Genomic DNA, 19,173 nt, shown 5'->3' with positions numbered 1-19,173 from the left:
TCTTTGATAAGACACCAAAGAGGCATGTAACAAAGGCTAAAATAACCAAACTAAGAAGCTTCTGCATAAAGCAAAAGAAATAATCAGTAAATTGAAAAGGCAGTCTAAAGAGTGGGAGGAAATATTTGCAAATCACATGTCTTATAAGGGGTCAATATCCAAAATATGTAAAGAACCTATACAACTCAATAGCAAAAAAGCAAATAATCCAATTAAAAAATGGGCAAAGTACTTGAATAGACTTTTTTTTTTTTTAATTGGGGAAGGGGAACAGGACTTTATTATTGGGGAACAGTGTGTACTTCCAGGACTTTTTTCCAAGTCAAGTTGTTGTCCTTTCAATCTTAGTTGTGGAGGGTGCCGTTCAGCTTCAAGTTGTTGTCCTTTCAGTCTTAGTTGTGGAGGGCGCAGCTCAGCTCCAGATCCAGTTGCCGTTTCTAGTTGCAGGGGGCGCAGCCCACCATCCCTTGTGGGACTCGAGTAGTTGAACCGGCAACCTTGTGGTTGAGAGCCCACTGGCCCATGTGGGAATCGAACCTGCAGCCTTCGGAGTTAGGAGCACGGAGCTCCAACCGCCTGAGCCACCGGGCCGGCCCTTGAATAGACATTTTTCAAAAGAAGACACACAACTGGCTAATAGGTACATGAAAAGGTGCTCAATATCATTAATCATCAGGGAAATGCAAATCAAAACCGCACTGAGATTTCCTCATATCTGTTAGGATAACTCTTATCAAAAAGAAAGAGATAACAAATATTGGTGAGGATGTGGAGAAAAGGGAACCCTTGTGCACTGTTGATGAGAATGTAAACCGGTACAACCATTATGGAAAACCATATGGCCATTCCTCAAAAAACTGAAATAGAACTGCCATGTGATCCAGCAATCCCACTCCTGGGTATATATCCAAAGGAAATTAAAGCAGTATCTTGAGGAGATATCTGCACTGCCATGTTCATTGCAGCATTATTCACAATAACCAAGATACGGAAATAAACGTTCTCTGACAGGTGAATGGATAAAGAAAATGTGATATATAGATATAGATATAGACAATGAAGTATTATTAAGCCACAAAAAAGAAGGAAATTTCATAATTTGTGACATGTATGGGCATTATGCTAAATGAAGTAAACCAGGGAAATACAAATACTATATGGTGTCACATACCGTGTTTCCCTGAAAATAAGACCTAGCCAGACCATCAGCTCTAATGTGTCTCTTGGAGCAGAAATTAATGTTTTACTATAAGACCGGGCATAATATAATATAATACCGGGTCTTATATTAATTTTTGCTCCAGAAGACACATTAGAGCTGATGGTCTGGCTAGGTCTTATTTTCAGGGAAACAGGGTATATATAGAATCCTAAAAAAAAAAAAAAAGCCAATTTCATAGAAGTTGACAATAGAATGATAATTGCCAGGGTGTGGGGAGATGGGGAAAATGGGAGATGTGGGTCAAAAGGTAAAAACTTTTGAGTTATAAGAATAAATCCTGAGAATCTAATGTACAGCAAGGTGATGATAGGTAATTATATAGTATTGTATACTTGAAAGTTGGTGAGAGTAGATCGTAAGCTTTCTCACCATATACACACATGAAAAGCTATGTGTGGTGATGGATATGTTAATTTCTTGATTTTTGTAATTATTGTAAGGCTTGCGGCGAGATAATGAGGCTGGTCAGGCAGGTTGAGGAAAGTGAGTGCTTTATTCTGCGCTCCCGGGCAAGGTTCACCGGTCCCACAGACGGGGGCGGCGAAGTCGCCCCCAGGGTAGAGGGAGGGAGGCATATATGTGGTTTTTTTGGGGGTGGGGGTTGGCTGTGTGAGGTGGCAGATGAGCAGGCCCCCCTAGCGCAGATCGGGCGCAAGCGGCTGTGTCCGGAGTTGCTTATGGCACCAGCGGTCTGCTGCCTTTTCTGGGAAACGCCAGGGGCCTCAGTCTCTGTCATGCGGGGAGGGGTCTGACTTGGCAGAGGGGCATGACTTGGCTCCTGGGGACGGGTCTGACTTGACAGAGGGGTATTTTTGGCTCCTGACCGCTTTGACCATGTCCGTAGCTGACCTAACAATTATTCCACAATATATTATAATGTACATCAAATCATCACTTACACACTTTAAATACATACAATTATATTTGTCAGTTGTTCTTTGATAAAGGTGGGGGTGGGGAAGATAAAAGTGAGGAAGTAATGATTATGTATAGAGCTTGACTCTAAAGGGGAATAGAGAAAAAGAGTAGTAACTGGAGGGAGAGGCAGGGTTGGAGGAAGTTTGTTTTGTTTTGTTTTAAAGATGGGCTATACTAGATCATTTTTGAGGGCTAATAGGAATGATGGAAGAGAGGAAGAAGGGATAGCTGAATGTAACGTTGTAGGCAACCGGAGCTCCCCGTTACCTAGAGATCTAGCTGAAGTTGGATGAACTTCATTCACTTCTTCAGCCTAAAGCAATAAAAAGTCTTCTCCATGCTTTCTACGTTTTCTTTTCTCTGCTTCTTCACTTCCTCATTTCCCTTTCCTGCTTTTATGCATACTGTCTCAGTTCATGCTCTACCAATTCTCTCTCTCTCTGTCATACACACACACACACACACACATACACACACACACACACACACACACTTCTATACACACAAAGCATTTTATAATGTAAAGGTGTCATAGCTTGCATTAAATATCATTTCTTATACTCTTGTATGTTCTGCCCCTTCTCAAAAGCTCTGCTCCTGGTAGGTGTCTCTTCCTGACTGTAGCTTTACCATTCCTGGGGTGTATAAGAATTTCACTATATTTCTCCAAAGAAGATATACAAATGGCCAATAAACACATGAAAAGATGCTCAGTATCATTAGTCATTAAGGAAATGCAAATCAAAGCCACAATGAGATATTATTTCCTATCCACTAGGATGACTATAATCAAAAAGACTGATAACAAACATTGTGATGATGTGGAGAAATTGGAACCTTCAAACATCTTGGTGGGAATGTAAACTGGTGCAACCATATTGGAAAACAATTTGCCAATTCTTCAGAATTTTAAACATGGAGTTACCATAGGACCCAGCAATTCTACTCTCAGGTTTATACCCAAGAGAATTAAAACATACGTTCTAATGAAAACTTACATGTGAATTTTCATAGCAGCATTTATTCATAATAGCCAAAAAGAGGAAATAACTCCAATGTCCATCTCTGATGAATAGATAAATAAAATGTTGTAGATTCATACAATAAAATATTATTTGGTAATAAAAACAAATGAAGCACTGATACATGCTGCAACATAGATGAACCTAGAAAATATTATGCAACATGAAAAAAGCCAGTCACAAAAGGCTACATATTATACAATTCCATTTATATGTCCAGGATAGGCAAATATATAATGACAGACATAGATTAGTGGTTACTTAGGGAATGGAATGGAGATTGACTCTAATGAGTATGGGATTTCTTTAGTGGGGGCAAGAATGTTCTAAATTTAACTGTGGTGATGATTGAAAAACCCTGTGAATATACTAAAAACCATTGAATTTTGTTCTTTAAATGGGTGTATTTTTATGGCATATGAATTATGTCTCAATAAAGTGTTTAAGGAAAACTCAAAAAGGGGTGGTCGGATGGCTCAGTTGGGTAGAGCGCGAGCTCTGAACAATAGGGTTGCCAGTTTGATTCCCACATGGGCCAGTGAGCTGCGCCCTCCACAACTAGATTGAAGGACAATGACTTGGAGCTGATGGGCCCTGGAGAAACACACTATTCCCCAATATTCCCCAATAAAATTTATTTAAAAAAAAACAAAACCCCAAAACTTCCCTATACTATTACATTGAAAATGACTGGGGAGGGATTGGACCCAGAATACAAGTGGAAGATCTGAACTTTAAGAGAGAGGGCTGTTTCCACTGTGGTACATTTACAGAGGTAATGGTAGCAGGCCAGACTTTGTGCTTAGAAAGACCCCACACTTCAGTTAATGTCTTGTGGTTGCCATCCTGACATTTTAAGTAGTTTTTTAATGAGTGGCCTCACATTTTCATTTTGCATTGGGTCCCCAAAATGATGAGTCCTGAGTGTTTGCATCCTGTTTGATGTCTTCTATTGTTGCAGGGAAGTGTAAGGTAAGGCTGTCAGCTGAGAATGGTAGAGGGGAGGAGCTAGATGTTTAAGGAAAACAGGGTGAATACGAAATAGTTACGAGAAGCTAGAGAAGTGTGGAAGAGTTGCCAGTCTGTGGCTACTCTTTTTGAGTGTGTGGTGACTGATATGGCAGGTTGTACAATGTTCCCCAGCACTCATTTGCACTGGTGCTGGTGGTCCACAGGATATTGATGTCAGGGTTCATGTAGCGCTGGGGATTTGTCAGGCATCTGTGACAGGGATGAGAAAGGGCCAAGGAAGTAATGATAATGGTGGGTGGTGGCAGATAAGGAAGGAATAAGACAGGAGAGGGGTCATGGATGAAGATAAAATGATAGGACCAGTAAACTGGAGAAAATTTATTTCATGAAGATAATTGAGCAGGAGTTGGAGTTATATTAAGAAGCTCTTTAAACTGGTGATTTGGTAGTTTCTGCTGATGGTAAAGGCTAACTCAGTTTGATCATGGAGTGACTGAAATGGCACGAGGGGAAAAGATTACTGGAAATGTAGAGGTCAAGCAGCTGAGAGGCCAGTTGGTTGGATGGGTTATGAGTGAATGGGATGATGAAATTGCTGAGAACAATGACAGGGGTGAGAGAAAAAGCTGGGTACAAGGTGTGAAATCGTCAGTGAAGGAAAGAAGTCGGTAGGTGCCAGTGAGTATCTCACTCTTGGCTCCATACCCTTGTTCTTTCCTTTGCTTGGAATGTACTAAGCCTCTTCTACTTCTCCTCCCCTTTCTCTACCATCCTCTTTAACCCCTCACCCCAAACTCAAAAATCCTGTCATTCTTTCAGGACCCAATGCAGACTGCACCTCCTTAGTGATGTTGAATATATTTAAATTTTGAATACTATTTTAAATACATCTTGAAAGCATTAGACAAGTTACATAACTTAGTACAAGCAGGCACTGAATAGTCTCCAGTTTTCAATGCAGGGATTAGCTGGTAAAGCAACACACTTTCTTGTAGTTGCAGCTTCCTGGTGTCTTAGGGAGGACTTTTGGTTTCTTAAATGAAGATTATTGCATAATGAAGACATTAATATAAATATATTTAATGTTTTCTCTAAAATTTAATTTTAAATATTGAGTAATAGCTATATCTCATTTTCATTTTTCTTTTCATAGGATCGTTTTTGAGAGTTGTTGCCTTATATGTGGTAGGGACATTTTTTGAGCTGAGTATATTTCAAACTATTTCGTTTTTCAACAGATTTTTTTTCTTTATATATATAGAAAACCTTATTTTTTTTAGAGAAAGATTTATCTTTAAGTTTAAAACTTTTTTTTCAAGTTGAGAGGATGGATGGATGGGTAGATAGGTAGGTAGTGAAAAAGAATAATGTATATGTCCTATTTTAATTGTAACAATTGTAACACACATTACAATAAAAATAGAACATCTGAGAAATGCTAGAAATGTTTTTCAGCCTGTGAAATGTATTTCATGATTATGAATTTGTTTTAGCCTAAAAAAGATCCTGAATCTAGAGATACAAATTTTGAAACAAAGTTAAGCTCTCATCATCTAAAAATCAAGGTTCCATCACCTCACCAGAGGTCTGTTCTTGAAAGCAATGCAGGTGAATCAGTTACCACAGTTGTGCTGCCTCAGCGCCTGGAACCTGTGTTGGTAAGCACTGGGCTTTTGCTAATTCTTGAAAAGACTATACAAAGAAATGTACTTATTGGGAAGATTTAAATACACAGTTTTTTAACAAATCCAGGGAAAAAATGCAGAGATTCTGTATACTTATAGCTATATACAGGCAGGTGTTTTGTAAATGGACTAACAGTGGACACACATTGTGTCACTTGGGACACAGATATTCAGACCAAATTAAGAATAGGAAGGGATAACACCTGAGAAGGAAAAGCAGGGACGAGGCAGGATTGGGCAGGAATAGCCTCAATCGTGACAGAAGCTCTCCCAGTGGGGAGGTTGGGAGCAAAGATTGTCCATTACCGGAATCTTATGTTGGGCTGCTGTCCGCAGATGTTGGCTGAGGGTTGCCTGAGAAGATGATGGTCTCTCGGCCCGAAAGTTGAAGCAGGTTCTAAAGATGTTACAGGTGGGGGCTGTTAGCTAATTGCACCCCTCGCGGTGGAACAGCAGATTCTTTGTTCAAGATCTGAGCACAGCATCTCTATGGCTGCCACCATGATAATAATAATCACTGTCATTGAGTTTCTTCTACTCTCCAGGCACCATAGGTTCTGTTTACATGTATTATTTGTGAATTTTGCATAGCAGTCCCTAGGGGTAGAATAATCCTCATTGTTCAGGTGAAGAAATTAAAAGACTATATAGCTAATGAATTAGAGAACTGACATATTCAGTGTACCAGGTAAATATGCCCATAAAATTTTTTTGATAAAAATTTTCCTTATGTACTATTCCAGATTATGTCTTGAACAAAGAACTAGTTTACAGATTTTAAGCCAGAAAGAAAAAAATGAAAGAAAGAAAGGAGGAAAGAAAGAAAAAAGAAACCTAACAAACTTTTCCTATGCTGTTCAAACTCTGAGTTTGGGTTCAGACTTGGCAGAGTATAATAGACACCTGTTCAAAGAGGTTTATCAGAGGGACATGGTTGTTTCATGGAATCTGGGAGTTGAAAAGGCAGCTGATTGCTAGGAATAAAGCTGCCTGTCTTCCATCTCTTTGACTCTATCACTGTTTCTCTCTGCTCTGCCTCTCTGCCTGTTTCTTTGTCTTTGCTCTCCCTGCTTTTGCCTGAGTGTCAAGCTCTCTCTCTCTCTACTCCCTGTCTCTGTCTTGATCTCTCTCTATCTGTCCTCTGTTTCTCTGACTGTCCATCTCAGTCTTTGTTCTCACAGTCTCTGTTGGTCTCTGTCTTCTCCATCTCTCTTCTCCCTCACTCTCTCCTCTCAATCTTCCTCTTTTTTTCCTTCCTCTCTGTCTTTTGTCTGTCCATCCTTCCTTTTTCCCCCTTTCCCCCTTCTCCCTTCTTTTCTCTCCTTCCCTCCCTCCTTCCTCTCTCTCTCTCTCTCTTTCTCTTTTTCTCTCTCTCCTTTCCTCCCTCCCTCCCTCTTTCTTAAACTCTTTAGCTCTCTGATCCTGTCTCTTGTGCTTCTCTGTCTCTCACTCTTGATTTGTCCACCTCCTTTCTTTGTCTGCCACTTTGCATCTTCAAGAAATAGAAAACGAGTCTGCATCCTACTTTGTAATTTCTTTAACTTTAATGCTGCATAAATGAAAGTATCTATATACATTTAAATGTATGTGTTTTAAACCAATTATCCTTGCTACATATGTTTTAACAGCTTCAGAAATAACTTAGAATCCCTTTCCATAAAAAGTACAGTATATACTAGGAATTCAACAAATGCTGTCAGTAAAATACCTTTCTTAGCAGTTGACAAAGATAATCAAAGCACCATTTCCTGATTCAAAACTTTAATTAGCTGTTCTTCCTAAATTAATAGTGATTTCAACCAAAATGTTCTCATATAGTTGTTGTGCCACATAAAGTTCTCTTGGGAGTGGTCTGACCTAGTTGAAGCCAGAAATTCTTTAGTTACCTGTCTAGTGGTTTAAAATTTAATTAGCAGATTAAAAATTTATTAGTATTACACATTATGATTTAGTCTACTAATTTTAAATTGTGTTTTATGGTATTAAAGTAGTTTATTTCTTTCTGCTATTCAATCCCCTATTTCACAAAACACTGATAGAACACAAATTCCAGTACTCGTGATAAGAAAAGCAGAGGCCTGTTAACAAGTACTCCATCTTCGCAAACAGCTGGTTTAGAGGTAAGTATTAGCATTTGCACTTGTAGTATCTATTTTCTGGCTCCCTTTCCTCCCCGTTATTCTGTTTCTGTAACACATGGGGAATATTGCACATAGAGAATAATGTCTGTATTTTTCTGTTGCATAAACACACTTTCACTGGAAGCACTCTATATACTGCTATGCATAAAAGAAAGAAAAAAGATTAGAATATTGCAGTACCAACCAAAGTTCTTCTTTTTTTTTTTCACTTTCTTTTTATTGTGGCAAAATATATGTAACATAAAATTTACCATATTAACCATTTTTAAGTGTACAGTTCAAGTACATTCACATTGTTATGCAACCATCACCACCATCTATATCCAGAACTGTTTGAAACTCCATACATATTAAATAACTCCCCATTCCTCCCTCCGCCAGTCCTTGGGAACCACCACCCTATTTTCCGTCTTTATGAATTTGTTGAAAGTACTTTAAATGCAGTCAGACAGTATTTGTCCTTTTGTGTCAGGCTTATTTCACTGAGCATGTCTTCAAGGTTCATCCATGTTGTAGCATGTATCAATTTCCTTCTTTTTTTAAGGCTGAGTAATATTCCTTTGTATGTATATACCAGATTTTGTTTATCCATTTGTCTGTGGACATTTGGGTTGCTTCCATCTTTTAGCTATTGTGAATAATGCAGCTATGAACATGAGTATACAAATATCTCTTCGTGACTCTGCTTTCAATTCTTTTGGATATATACTTCAAAGTGGAATTTCTGGCTTATCTGGTCCTTCTCATTGTAACTTTTTGAGGAACTGCCATTCTCTTTTCCGTGGCAGCTGCATTTTTTTACATTGCCACCAACAACACATAAGGGTTTCAATTTCTCTACATCCTTGCCAACACTTGCTGTTTTCTGTGTTTTTAAAATAATAGCTATCCACATGGGTGTGAGATGGTATCTCATTTTGGTTTTGATTTGTATTTCCATAATGGCTAGTGATGTTGAGCATCACTATCTTCTGGCCATTTGTATATCTTCTTTTGAGAATACCCATCCAGATCCTTCACCCACTTTAAAAATCAGGTTGTTTATTTTGTAATTGAGTTGTAGGAGTTCTTCATATATTCTGGATATTAACCCCTGATCAGACAGATGATTTGCAAATAACTCTTTATGTGGGTTACCTTTTCATTCTGTTGGTAGTGTCTTTTGATGTACAAAATTTTCAATTTTCATGTAGTCCCATTTATCTATTTTTTCCTTTGTTACCCATGCTTTTGGTGTCATATCGAAGAAATCATTGTGAAATCCAATGTCATGAAGCTTTCCGCTCTCTTTTCTTCTAAGAGTTTTATAATTTAGCTCTTACCCAACCTGGGTTCTTCTTAGGTTCAACTAAACAACAGGAGCACAGTTTGCAAGCAGGTCAGAGTCAGGTGTTTCTTTTCATTGGGAGCAATGCTCCCAGGAGTCCATGCAGCAGCTTACATAGCAGTCTGGGGACAGCTCAGGTACAAGGAGATGAGATCTAGTATCTTTTGTAATAACACACATACATAGCTTCCAGGATCCCCACAAGGGACGTGCCTAAGAGTTAGGGAAACCCTAAGTATGGTGCCTTTTATAATATTTACTTATAGAGTATTTAACTGGCTCCCATCACCGCCACTCTGGATTTGGGGATCTGAACAACTATTGTCACCCCCTTGGGTATTTGGATTGAAGAAGCAAGTGTCCTTTCTCTTTTGGAGCTAAAGAGAGTTCAGTCTCTCGTTTATCCAACAAAGATTTTGTTCAGACTCCCGGTAAGCAATTCAATAAAAAAAGCTGAAATTAAAACAGTAACCTTTTTTTCACCCGCCGTCCCTGCATTATCTCAACCCTTATCTACCTCAAGGATTTTCTAAGAACACCACAAATAAAGTTATGGCCTGTTACTTAAAGCTAGGAGGCCTGGAATTCCAAGAGAAGCCTCAGGAAAGTTCACGCGATGCGAAGTGGGGAGCCAGTGGGGCACGAGGGGCTCTTACTTGTACCTTGCATGGGGTCCGGGTCCACAGGGTGGTCCTGGGTGGGCTTCTTCAGAATCCTGCTGAACATTGCCAAGTAAATGTTGACATAAGAAATGTCCAAACTTTGTAGAGAATTTTTATTGAGTTTATTTGAGCCAAAACGACATATTCCAGATAGCAAGATCTGAAATGCTCCCCCGATATCAATTCTTTTTGGTGATTAAGGAAGAGGTAAATGTTTTCTTGAGTCTGCTTGGTCTTAATTGCCTTCACCTTAGAATAATCCACATACCAAAGTGGCACATTTGCAGAGGCTCATTTTGAACCCCTTCACCCGCCATGCCCTACACAGTGCCCCTGGTATGCTTTCTAGTCTAGCGCTGCTTCAGACCAGGTTCTTCAGTCAGATCTAGCTGGTCAACATGGCAACGCTTCTTGGAGTCCCAACCTAAAGAATATGGATCATGCATCTGATTTTAAATATTTTGAATTTGATGTAGAACTATGTGATTTTCGTAACCTGATGGCGATATGGATATAGTGTTCAAGAAAGAGTTCTTTGTTAGAGGCTGAGATTTGTAAATGTCTAGTGTTCATTTGGTAGGCATGAAGAGGCAAGGACAGAACACTGGGGAAGGCTGACATTTAAGGGAAGAGTAGGGAAAATTATTTGAGGAGATGTGTGGTTGCTGGGTAGATGAATTTCATTTGTTGGCACTTGATAAATATTAATTGGATGAATAAATAGGAAATATACATGATGCTGTAGCTAATAAAAATACCTATTTAAATAACAACTTTAAAGCTAAAGTAAGTATAATCTTCTTTATAGATTGACTTGTCCCCAGTTAAACATGCATCTTTGGAAGAACTATTTTCAAATGTCAGTAATTATATTGAGATAAAACTGTTCATATGTCAAGTCCGTTAGAAAATGCCTCTAATAAGATAGTGTATTTCAACTTTCCTTTAATTACATAAAAATAATTGTTTTTGCAACATTTAACTTCTACAAAAGAGTAATATATTCTTTTATAGATTGATCTCTCCTCAGTGCGAAAAGCGTCTTGTGAGGAACTGTTTCCTAATGTCAGCAACTATGTTAATTCAGATGAAATTGTTCCTGTGTCAAGTTTGCAAGAACATTCTTCAAATGAGGTAGTATTTTCAATTTTCCTTTAATTCTGAAAATAAATAATTACTATTATATTAGATACTTTGTGTATGAGATTCTTTTAAAAATCTGTAACTCAGTTAAGGCTAACATCTACATGTGGAGTCAGCTGTCAGTTACAATTCCTAATCAAGGATACTAGGCTGCCACGGCCAACACATTTTGCATTATGAGCCCTTGCAGGTATTAAACACCTAGAGGAAACAGTATTATCCTACTTTAATCCAAAACTCAGTTTTTGTCTGTATATATAAATTGTCGTCACCAGCCTCACTGTGTTATATGGAAGTGCTGTGCTCCATTAATGAAGAAGACAAAGAGCCATGGGAGTGGGGGTGGGAACAGAGAGGGAATGAGCAGAAAAACAGAACAGAAAGAGAGATGGGGAGAGAGAAAGGGCCAGGGAGAAGAGGAGTGGGGGCAGAGATACAGAGACACAGACAGTAAGACAGGAAAGAGGCAAAGAACTACAGGTAGAATTTAGGAATGTGTAGTATTCAGTGTAGCTCAACCTTTTCAGTGTGGCCATGGGATGAGGCTGGGGACCTGGGTGGTGAGGAGAAAGCTAAAAGCGAGATTATAAAGGTAAACAGGGGCCAATATGTTCAGATCTTTTGCCCACTTAAAAAAATTGTTTGATTTACTTTATTGTAGAGTTTTGAGAGTCCTTTATGTATTCTGGATGCAAATCCTTTACCTGATTCATACTTTGAAAGATTTTCTCCCAGTCCATGCGTTATCTTTTCATCTACTCATCTTCTTAAAAAAATGAAAAAACAAACTTTTTGTGGTATATTTTACATACCATAAAATTCACCCATCTGAAGCATACAAGTCAATGATTTTCAGTAAATTTGCAGAGTAGGGCAATTATCACCATATGTCAGTTTTAGAACACTTTCATTCCCCCAGTAAGATCACTCATGCCCATTCACAGTTAAGTCCGGTGCTTATACCCAGCCCCAGGCAAATACTAAGCTACTTTCAGTCTCCAGAGTTGCCTTTTCTGGGCATGTCATATAAATGGAAACAGACAATATGTAGTTTCTTGTGAAATACTGTCATTTGAAGAACATAAGTTTTAACTTTGATGAAGTCCAACTTGTCAGCTTTTCCTTTTTCTTTTTAAACGGGGGTGCCGTTATATCTAAGAAATCTTTGCCTAACCTAAGGTCATAAAGATTTTCTCGTATGTTTTCTTCCAGAAATTTTACAGTTGTTTTACTCTTATGCTTATGAGTTAATTTTTGTATATAATGTGAGGTATGGGTTTAAGTTCATTTTTTTTTTTGCATATGGACATTCAATTATTCTTGCACTACTGGTCAAAAGACTATCCTATCTTCACTGCATTGCCTTTGCACCTTTGTTGAAAAACAATTCTCCATATGTATGTATGGGTTTGTATCTGGATTCTCTATAATCTTCCACTGATCTATTTGTCTATCTTAATGCCAGGATCACATAGTATTGAATAATGTGGCACTATAATAATTCTTGAAATCAGATAGTGTTAGCCCTCTAACTTTGTTGTTCATTTTCAATTGTTTTGGCTATTCTAGGTCCTATGCATTTCTATATGAATTTTAGAATCAGTTTGTTAATTTCTACCAAAATAAAACCTGATGGGATTTTGATTAGAATTGCTGTGAATGTATAAGATTAATTTGGGGTTAACTAACAACAGTGAGTCTTCCAACCCAAGAACAAGGTATCTATTCATTTATTTAGGTCTTTAATTTTTCTCAGAAATATTTTGTAGTTTTCACTGTATAAGTCATTATTCCCACAAGATGTCAATATTTCATATGTTTGATGCTACTGTAAATGGTATTTAAAAAAATTTTTTTTTATTGGGGAATATTGGTGAACAGTGTGTTTTTTCAGGACCTATCAGTCGTTGTTGTTCAATCTAGTTGTGGAGGGCACAGCTCAGCTCCAAGTCCAGTCGCCGTTTTCAATATTTAGTTGCAGGGGGTGCAGCCCACCATCCCATGCGGGAATTGAACCAGCAGCCTTGTTAAGAGCTCACGCTCTAACCAACTGAGCCATCCGGCTGCCCTTGTAAATGGTATTCTTAATTTCAATTTCTGACTATTCATTGCTAGCTTATAAAAATACAATTTTTTTTGTATATTGATGATTATATTAGTCTTCTTTGGCTGCCATGACAAAATACCATAGACCGGGTAGTTTAAACAACAGAAATTTACTTTCTCACAGTTCTGGAGGCTGGGAAGTCCAAGACCAAGGGGCTAGTCTACTCAGTTCCTGTTAAGGCTCTCTTCCTGATTTGTAGATGGCCACCTTCTTACTATGACTTCATATTGCTTTTTCTCGATTTGCATAAAGAAGGAGATAGCTCTTGCTTTTCTTTCTCTTCTGATTGGAGCCTCACCCTTAAGAACTCATTTAGCCTTTATCATTCTCTCACAGAAACTATCTTCAAATAACAGTTTCATGTGGGGGTTAGGGCTTCAACATATGAATTTTGTGGGAGTACAAACATTCAGTTCATAACAAATATACTGCAAATTGCTAAACTTATTAGTTCTAGTAGGGTTCCCCCCCCCCAAGGTTCCATCAGACCATAGGTATTTATATAACGTGTGAATAAAAACAATTTTACTTCTTCCTTTCCAATCTGGATGACTTTTTTCTCCCCTTGCCTAATTGCACTGGCTGGATCCTCTTGTACAGTGTTGAGTGAGAGCAGTAGAGAGAGCAGGCATCTTTGCCTTGCTTCTGTACTTAGAGGGAAAATAGTCAGTGGTTCACTATTAAGTATGATATTAGCTGTAGGTTTTTCTTACGTTGAGGATGTCCCCTTCTATTCCTAATATGCTTGAGAGCTCTTTTTCAGACGAGATTGGGCGTGTTCAGATGAGAGCTCTTTTAAAAAATCAGGAATGGATGTTGCATTTTTGCCAAATGTATTTTTGGGGTGTCTATTGAGATGATCACAGGGTTTTTCTTCGTTTTTCAATTTGTTAATATGGGGAATTGATGATGATGATGAATTGATGAGGATAGTGAATTGAATATAATATGTTGATTGATGTTCTAATGTTAAACCAACTCTGCATCCTGGAATATACCCTACTTGGTTGTGGTGTATTTTCTTTTTATATATTATTGTATTTGATTTACTAAAATTCTTTTTAGAATTTTTGCATTGATGTTCATGAGGATCTGTAGTTTTATTTTCTTTTGATGGCTATGTCTGAGTTTGGAGTCAGTAAGGCTAGCCTTACAGGACACGTAGCCTTTTAGGATGTAGCCTTATAGGATAAGTAGCCTTATAGGATATATTCCTTCCTCTTGAATTTTCTGGAAAAGAGCTACTATTATTTCTGCCTTGTATGTTTAGTAGAAGTCACTAATAAAGCCATCTAAGCCTGGAGTTTTCTGTATTGGAAGGAAATAAGCTACAATGAAAAGCTCTTTAGGGCTATTTAATTTATCTATCTCTTCTTGAGTGAACTTTGGTAGTTTGTGTATTTCAAGGAATTTGTCCATTTTTCTATAAGTTGTCAAATTTATTGTCAAATGTTGTTTATAATATTCTCTTATTATCATTTTAATGTGTTGGCATCTGTAGTGATACAACCTTTCTCATTCCTGATATTAGTAATTTGTGTATTCTTTTTTTTCCCCTGATTAATCTGGCAAGAAGTTTGGTTTTGTTGATTTTTCTCTATTATTTTTCTATTTCACTGATTTCTGCTCTGATATTTATTATTTCCTTTCATCTACTGACTTTGGATTTAATTTGCTCATTTTATTCTTTCTTAAGGTGGAAACTGAGGTTGTTGATAATGAGACCATTCTTTTTTTTTTTTTTTTAAAGAGTTTATTGGAGAAGGGGAACAGGACTTTATTGAGGAAGGTGTGTACTTCCAGGACTTTTTTCCAAGTCATGTTGTTGTCCTTTAAATCTTGGTTGTGGAGGGCGCAGCTCAGCTCAGGTCCAGTTGCCGTTGTTAGTTGCAGGGGGCACAGCCCACCATCCCTTGCGGGAGTCGAGGAATCGAACCGGCAACCTTGTGGTTGAGAGCCCATTGGCCCATGTGGGAATCAAACCAGCAGCCTTCCCCATTAGGAGCACAGAGATCCAACCACCTGAGCCACTGCCGGCTCTTTATTTTCTAATATAGGTATTTAATGCTACAAATTTCCCTTGACTACTGCTTTAGCAGCATCCTACAAATTTTGACCTGCTGTATTTTCATTTTCATGCAGTTCAAATACTTTCCACTTCCCGTATTTGTTCTTTGATCCATGGGCTGTTTAAAAGTGTGCTATTTCCTGTTCAAAAATCTGGAAAATTTCTAGGGATCTTTCTATTACTGATTTCTAATTTAATTCCATTGTGGTCTGAGACCATATTTTGTATGCCTTCAATCCTTTAACATTTATTGAGACATGTTTCATAATCCATATGGTTTATTTTGGTAAATGTCCTATGTGCATTTGGGAATAAAGTGTATTCTGCTTTTGTTGGATAGAATGGTCTATAAATGTCAATCAGGTCAGGTTGATTGATAGTGATGTTCAAGTCGACTATGTCCTTGCTGATTTTTTGCTTACTTGATCTATCAATTATTAAGAGGTATTGAAATCTATTACTACAATGGCAGATTTGTATATTTCTTCTTTATGTCTAGGTCATTGACATTCAGAGCTTCTTGAGAAAGGATACATGGTATAGAAAAATGGTTTGAGACCTTTCATGATTGAAATTGTTTCTATTCCATTCTCATATATGACTGATTGTTTAAGCTAGGTAGAGAATTCTAGGTTGGAAATTATTTTCTTTAGAAGTTTTCCAACATAACTTTATAGTTCTAGCTTCCTGTGTTACTTGAGAAGCATGTTCTGATTCCTAGTCTTTTATTAATAACCAACTTTTTCTTCTTGTGGAAGCTAGAAGGATCTTCTCTTTTATTTTCAGTGTTCTGAAATTTCATCATGATGTGCCTTGGTATGGGTCTTTTTCCATGTATTGTGCTAGAACATAGTGGATTCTTTTATTCAGGAAGCATGAACTTAGTTTGGGGAAATTTGAAAATTATTTCATTGATGAGCTGTACTTCTGTGTTTTCTTTTTTTTTCCTTTTTCTGGAACATCTGTTGTTTGGATAGTGGACTTCCTGTACTGGCCCTCTTATCTTCTTATCTGTTTGTTGTTTTTTGTTGTTGTTGTGTTGTTTTAAATCTTCTTTATCCTTTGGTTACTCTCTGGGAGATTCCTTCAATTTTATCTTCCAAATCTTATATTGAAGATTTTACATTTATGCTATGATATTTTTAATGCATAAGAGTTCTGTTTTGTTCTCTGTATGCCCCTTTATTATAGCATACTTGCTTCATGGTTGTCATATTTTCTAATGTTAATTAGTTAATCTCCATTTTTCTTACACTACTATTGTCTATTTCCTCCAAGTGGCATTATTCCTTTTCTTGCCCTAGCTCTTGCTCTCACTCTCTTTCTCTATTTGTTGTATTACTTACCTATATACTCATATTTAAGGACTGTGTTCTAAAAAGCTGACTGGACACGGTAGCTCCAGGGTGGGGCTTGTCAATTGTGAAATTTATTGTAGGGTGATATGGCTGAGACTTTTGCTTATACTGGCAACGTTAGATCTTTCCTTTTGGACTGCTGAGAGCACAATCTTTCAGTCTCTTGCCTGGAGAATATAGGCCTCATTGGACTGGGAGTCTCAGCATCACTTATGTTTTAGCAGAACACCTCTACTTCCAGCTGCTGGAAATCCCTCAGAAAGGAAACCATCTCTTATACCATTTTCATAGAAAAATCCTCCAGTCTTTTGCTTGAGTTGGGTAAAAGCAGTTACAAGAAGTGGGAGAGTAGATCTGGGAATCTGACTGTTTTCTCTTTATATAAATATAGCATTCATACAAAAGAGAGTATGCATAGTTTAAAGAAAAAAAATAGACGAAAACCTTCATGTCTAACATGCAAACAGTGAAATAGAGCATTACAAATACCATTCCCGCCAAACCCATGTCTCACCATGATTTCATTCACACTCTCCCGTAAGTAACTATTACCCTGTGGTTTGTGTCATCCATTCCTCTACTTTCTTTTTATTTTTTAGAACTAACATCTTTACTAAATTTTTCATTCCATGAATGTGGTATATTCCTCATGTGTTTAGGTGTTCTTTAATATTTCTCAGTAGAGCTTATTTTAACCAGAATGATCTTGCATTCTTGTTAGACATATTCCTAAGTATTTTACATTACTTAATGCTATTGTAAATTGTCTTTTATAAATTACGTTTTCTAACTTATTGCTGATGGAGTACAGAAATGCAATTGATTTGTATATATCTGTGTATAGCCAGAACCCTGCTATTAATGCTAATATATGTCTGTAGATTCTTTTGGATTTTTCATGTAGACAATCATATCATCTATGAATAATAGCAATGTTGTTTCTTCCATGTGAATTGCACCTTATTAACCTGCATAAGACCTCCAATACAATTATTTCTTATTTGGGATCTTAAGGGAAATTGTTTTCAAAGTTACTGTTAAGATTAAAGGTCGTACAATTTATTTTATAGATAACTTGTACTAAGCAGGGTAAAATGTAACAACAACTAAAAAAATGTTAGCAGCTAAAATAATAAAGGTTCATTACTTGCTCATGCTATACCCCCATTATGTTGAATAAGATGCATTTCTTGCTGATGCTATACCTCCATTGCTCATTTTAGTTGACAGAGCAGGCATCTTGAATATTGGTAGAAACTATGCCAATGGGAAAAGTAAAGCTCTGGCGAATCTTCATACATTGGCAATTAAATGTTCTATCCTGGAAGTGACATTCATTACCTCTGCTCAAAACTTATTGGCCAGAAATAGTCATGTGGCCTTACTGAACCGGGGGTCAAAAAGTGCATCTTGTCCAAGAAAAACGAAAAATCTTTGAGAAACAATACTCAGGACCATCAGTATTTTTCACAAGGTTGAGGACTCTCCCTATTTCTAGTTCACTCTGATGTGATATGATTTTTATTAAATTTTTTCTGCCTTTAGGGTATATACTTCTTTTTTTTTTTACTGTGTAATTATTTTTAATATCAAGTTTATAATATGAGGGCCACACCTTTCTCCCAGACTCAAGTCTATAAATTCTCAATTGGTTTGTGAGAAGAGTAGGGATACTTCTTCTTGTCTAATTTGGTGTCTGGGAAGACTTCATTCATGTCCTCAATGGTCATCTAATCGAATGGAATTATGTTCCTCATCTTCTCCAGCTCTTTCTCGTACTGCTCAATCCTGGTCTTCGACATAGACAGAAATTCATCATACTTCTATGTTAACAGCCATTTTTCTCTGTTCTTTGCTATTTTCATTCTAGTGTCTTCTGATTTCCATGTTGTTGTCGCAACTCTTCTGTTAGCCTAGTTGTCACTTTATTGTAAATTGTGTGTAAGCTCACTGAGCTTCCCTGTTTGGCAACACTTTGCATGTGGGAGAATTAAATGCTGTCCATGTGACTCAACTAGGATAGGACAACTGGAAGCTTGTCCTCTTGGGGTCAGCTCTATAGACCTTTTCTCTTGGACTCCACTCTATGTGCCTTTTTCCTTTGTTGATTTTAATTTGTATCATTTTGCTATAATAAACCATAACTATGAGTGTAACAGCTTTTCTGAATCCTATAAATCTTTCTAGCAAATCATTGAGTCTGAGGGTGGTCTTGAGGACTGACATCTTTTCATTCTGGCTTCTTTTAAGATCTTATCTTGGGTACGCTATAATTTCACTGGAATGTTTACATAAATAGATTACTATTTTTTTTCTATTCTTTTTTTTATTGTACTTTTGCTTGGGCTATTAGACTTCCTGAATCTGTAGACTTGTGTCTCTCATCAACTTGGGAAATTTCTCAGCTATTACCTGTTTTATTCTCTCTGGAATGGTAATTAGTATATGTTAAGCTTCTTCCTGTCCTCCATATTTAATATTTTTCACTTATTTGTTGTAGTCTGGTTAATTTCTACAGTCATTCTGTCTTCAGCTGTGTCTACTGTGC

General features: G+C 37.3%; 1 protein-coding gene across 1 annotated transcript in view; it reads left to right on the top strand.

Annotated features, from left to right (window-relative positions):
- MEIKIN (meiotic kinetochore factor) overlaps positions 1 to 19,173 on the top strand; it is a 69,038-nt gene that overhangs the window by 37,991 nt on the left and 11,874 nt on the right. Inside the window, exons 10-11 of the mRNA XM_033096921.1 lie at positions 7,859 to 7,939; positions 10,964 to 11,083. Of these exons, the coding sequence (XP_032952812.1) occupies positions 7,859 to 7,939; positions 10,964 to 11,083 (201 nt within the window). The remainder of the gene's footprint in view (positions 1 to 7,858; positions 7,940 to 10,963; positions 11,084 to 19,173) is intronic.

The sequence above is a fragment of the Rhinolophus ferrumequinum genome, chromosome 24, assembly GCF_004115265.2.
Source record: "Rhinolophus ferrumequinum isolate MPI-CBG mRhiFer1 chromosome 24, mRhiFer1_v1.p, whole genome shotgun sequence".
NCBI classification, from domain to species: domain Eukaryota; kingdom Metazoa; phylum Chordata; class Mammalia; order Chiroptera; family Rhinolophidae; genus Rhinolophus; species Rhinolophus ferrumequinum.
Note: the sequence above shows the minus strand (reverse complement) of the source record. Positions and strands in the feature narration are given on the sequence as shown.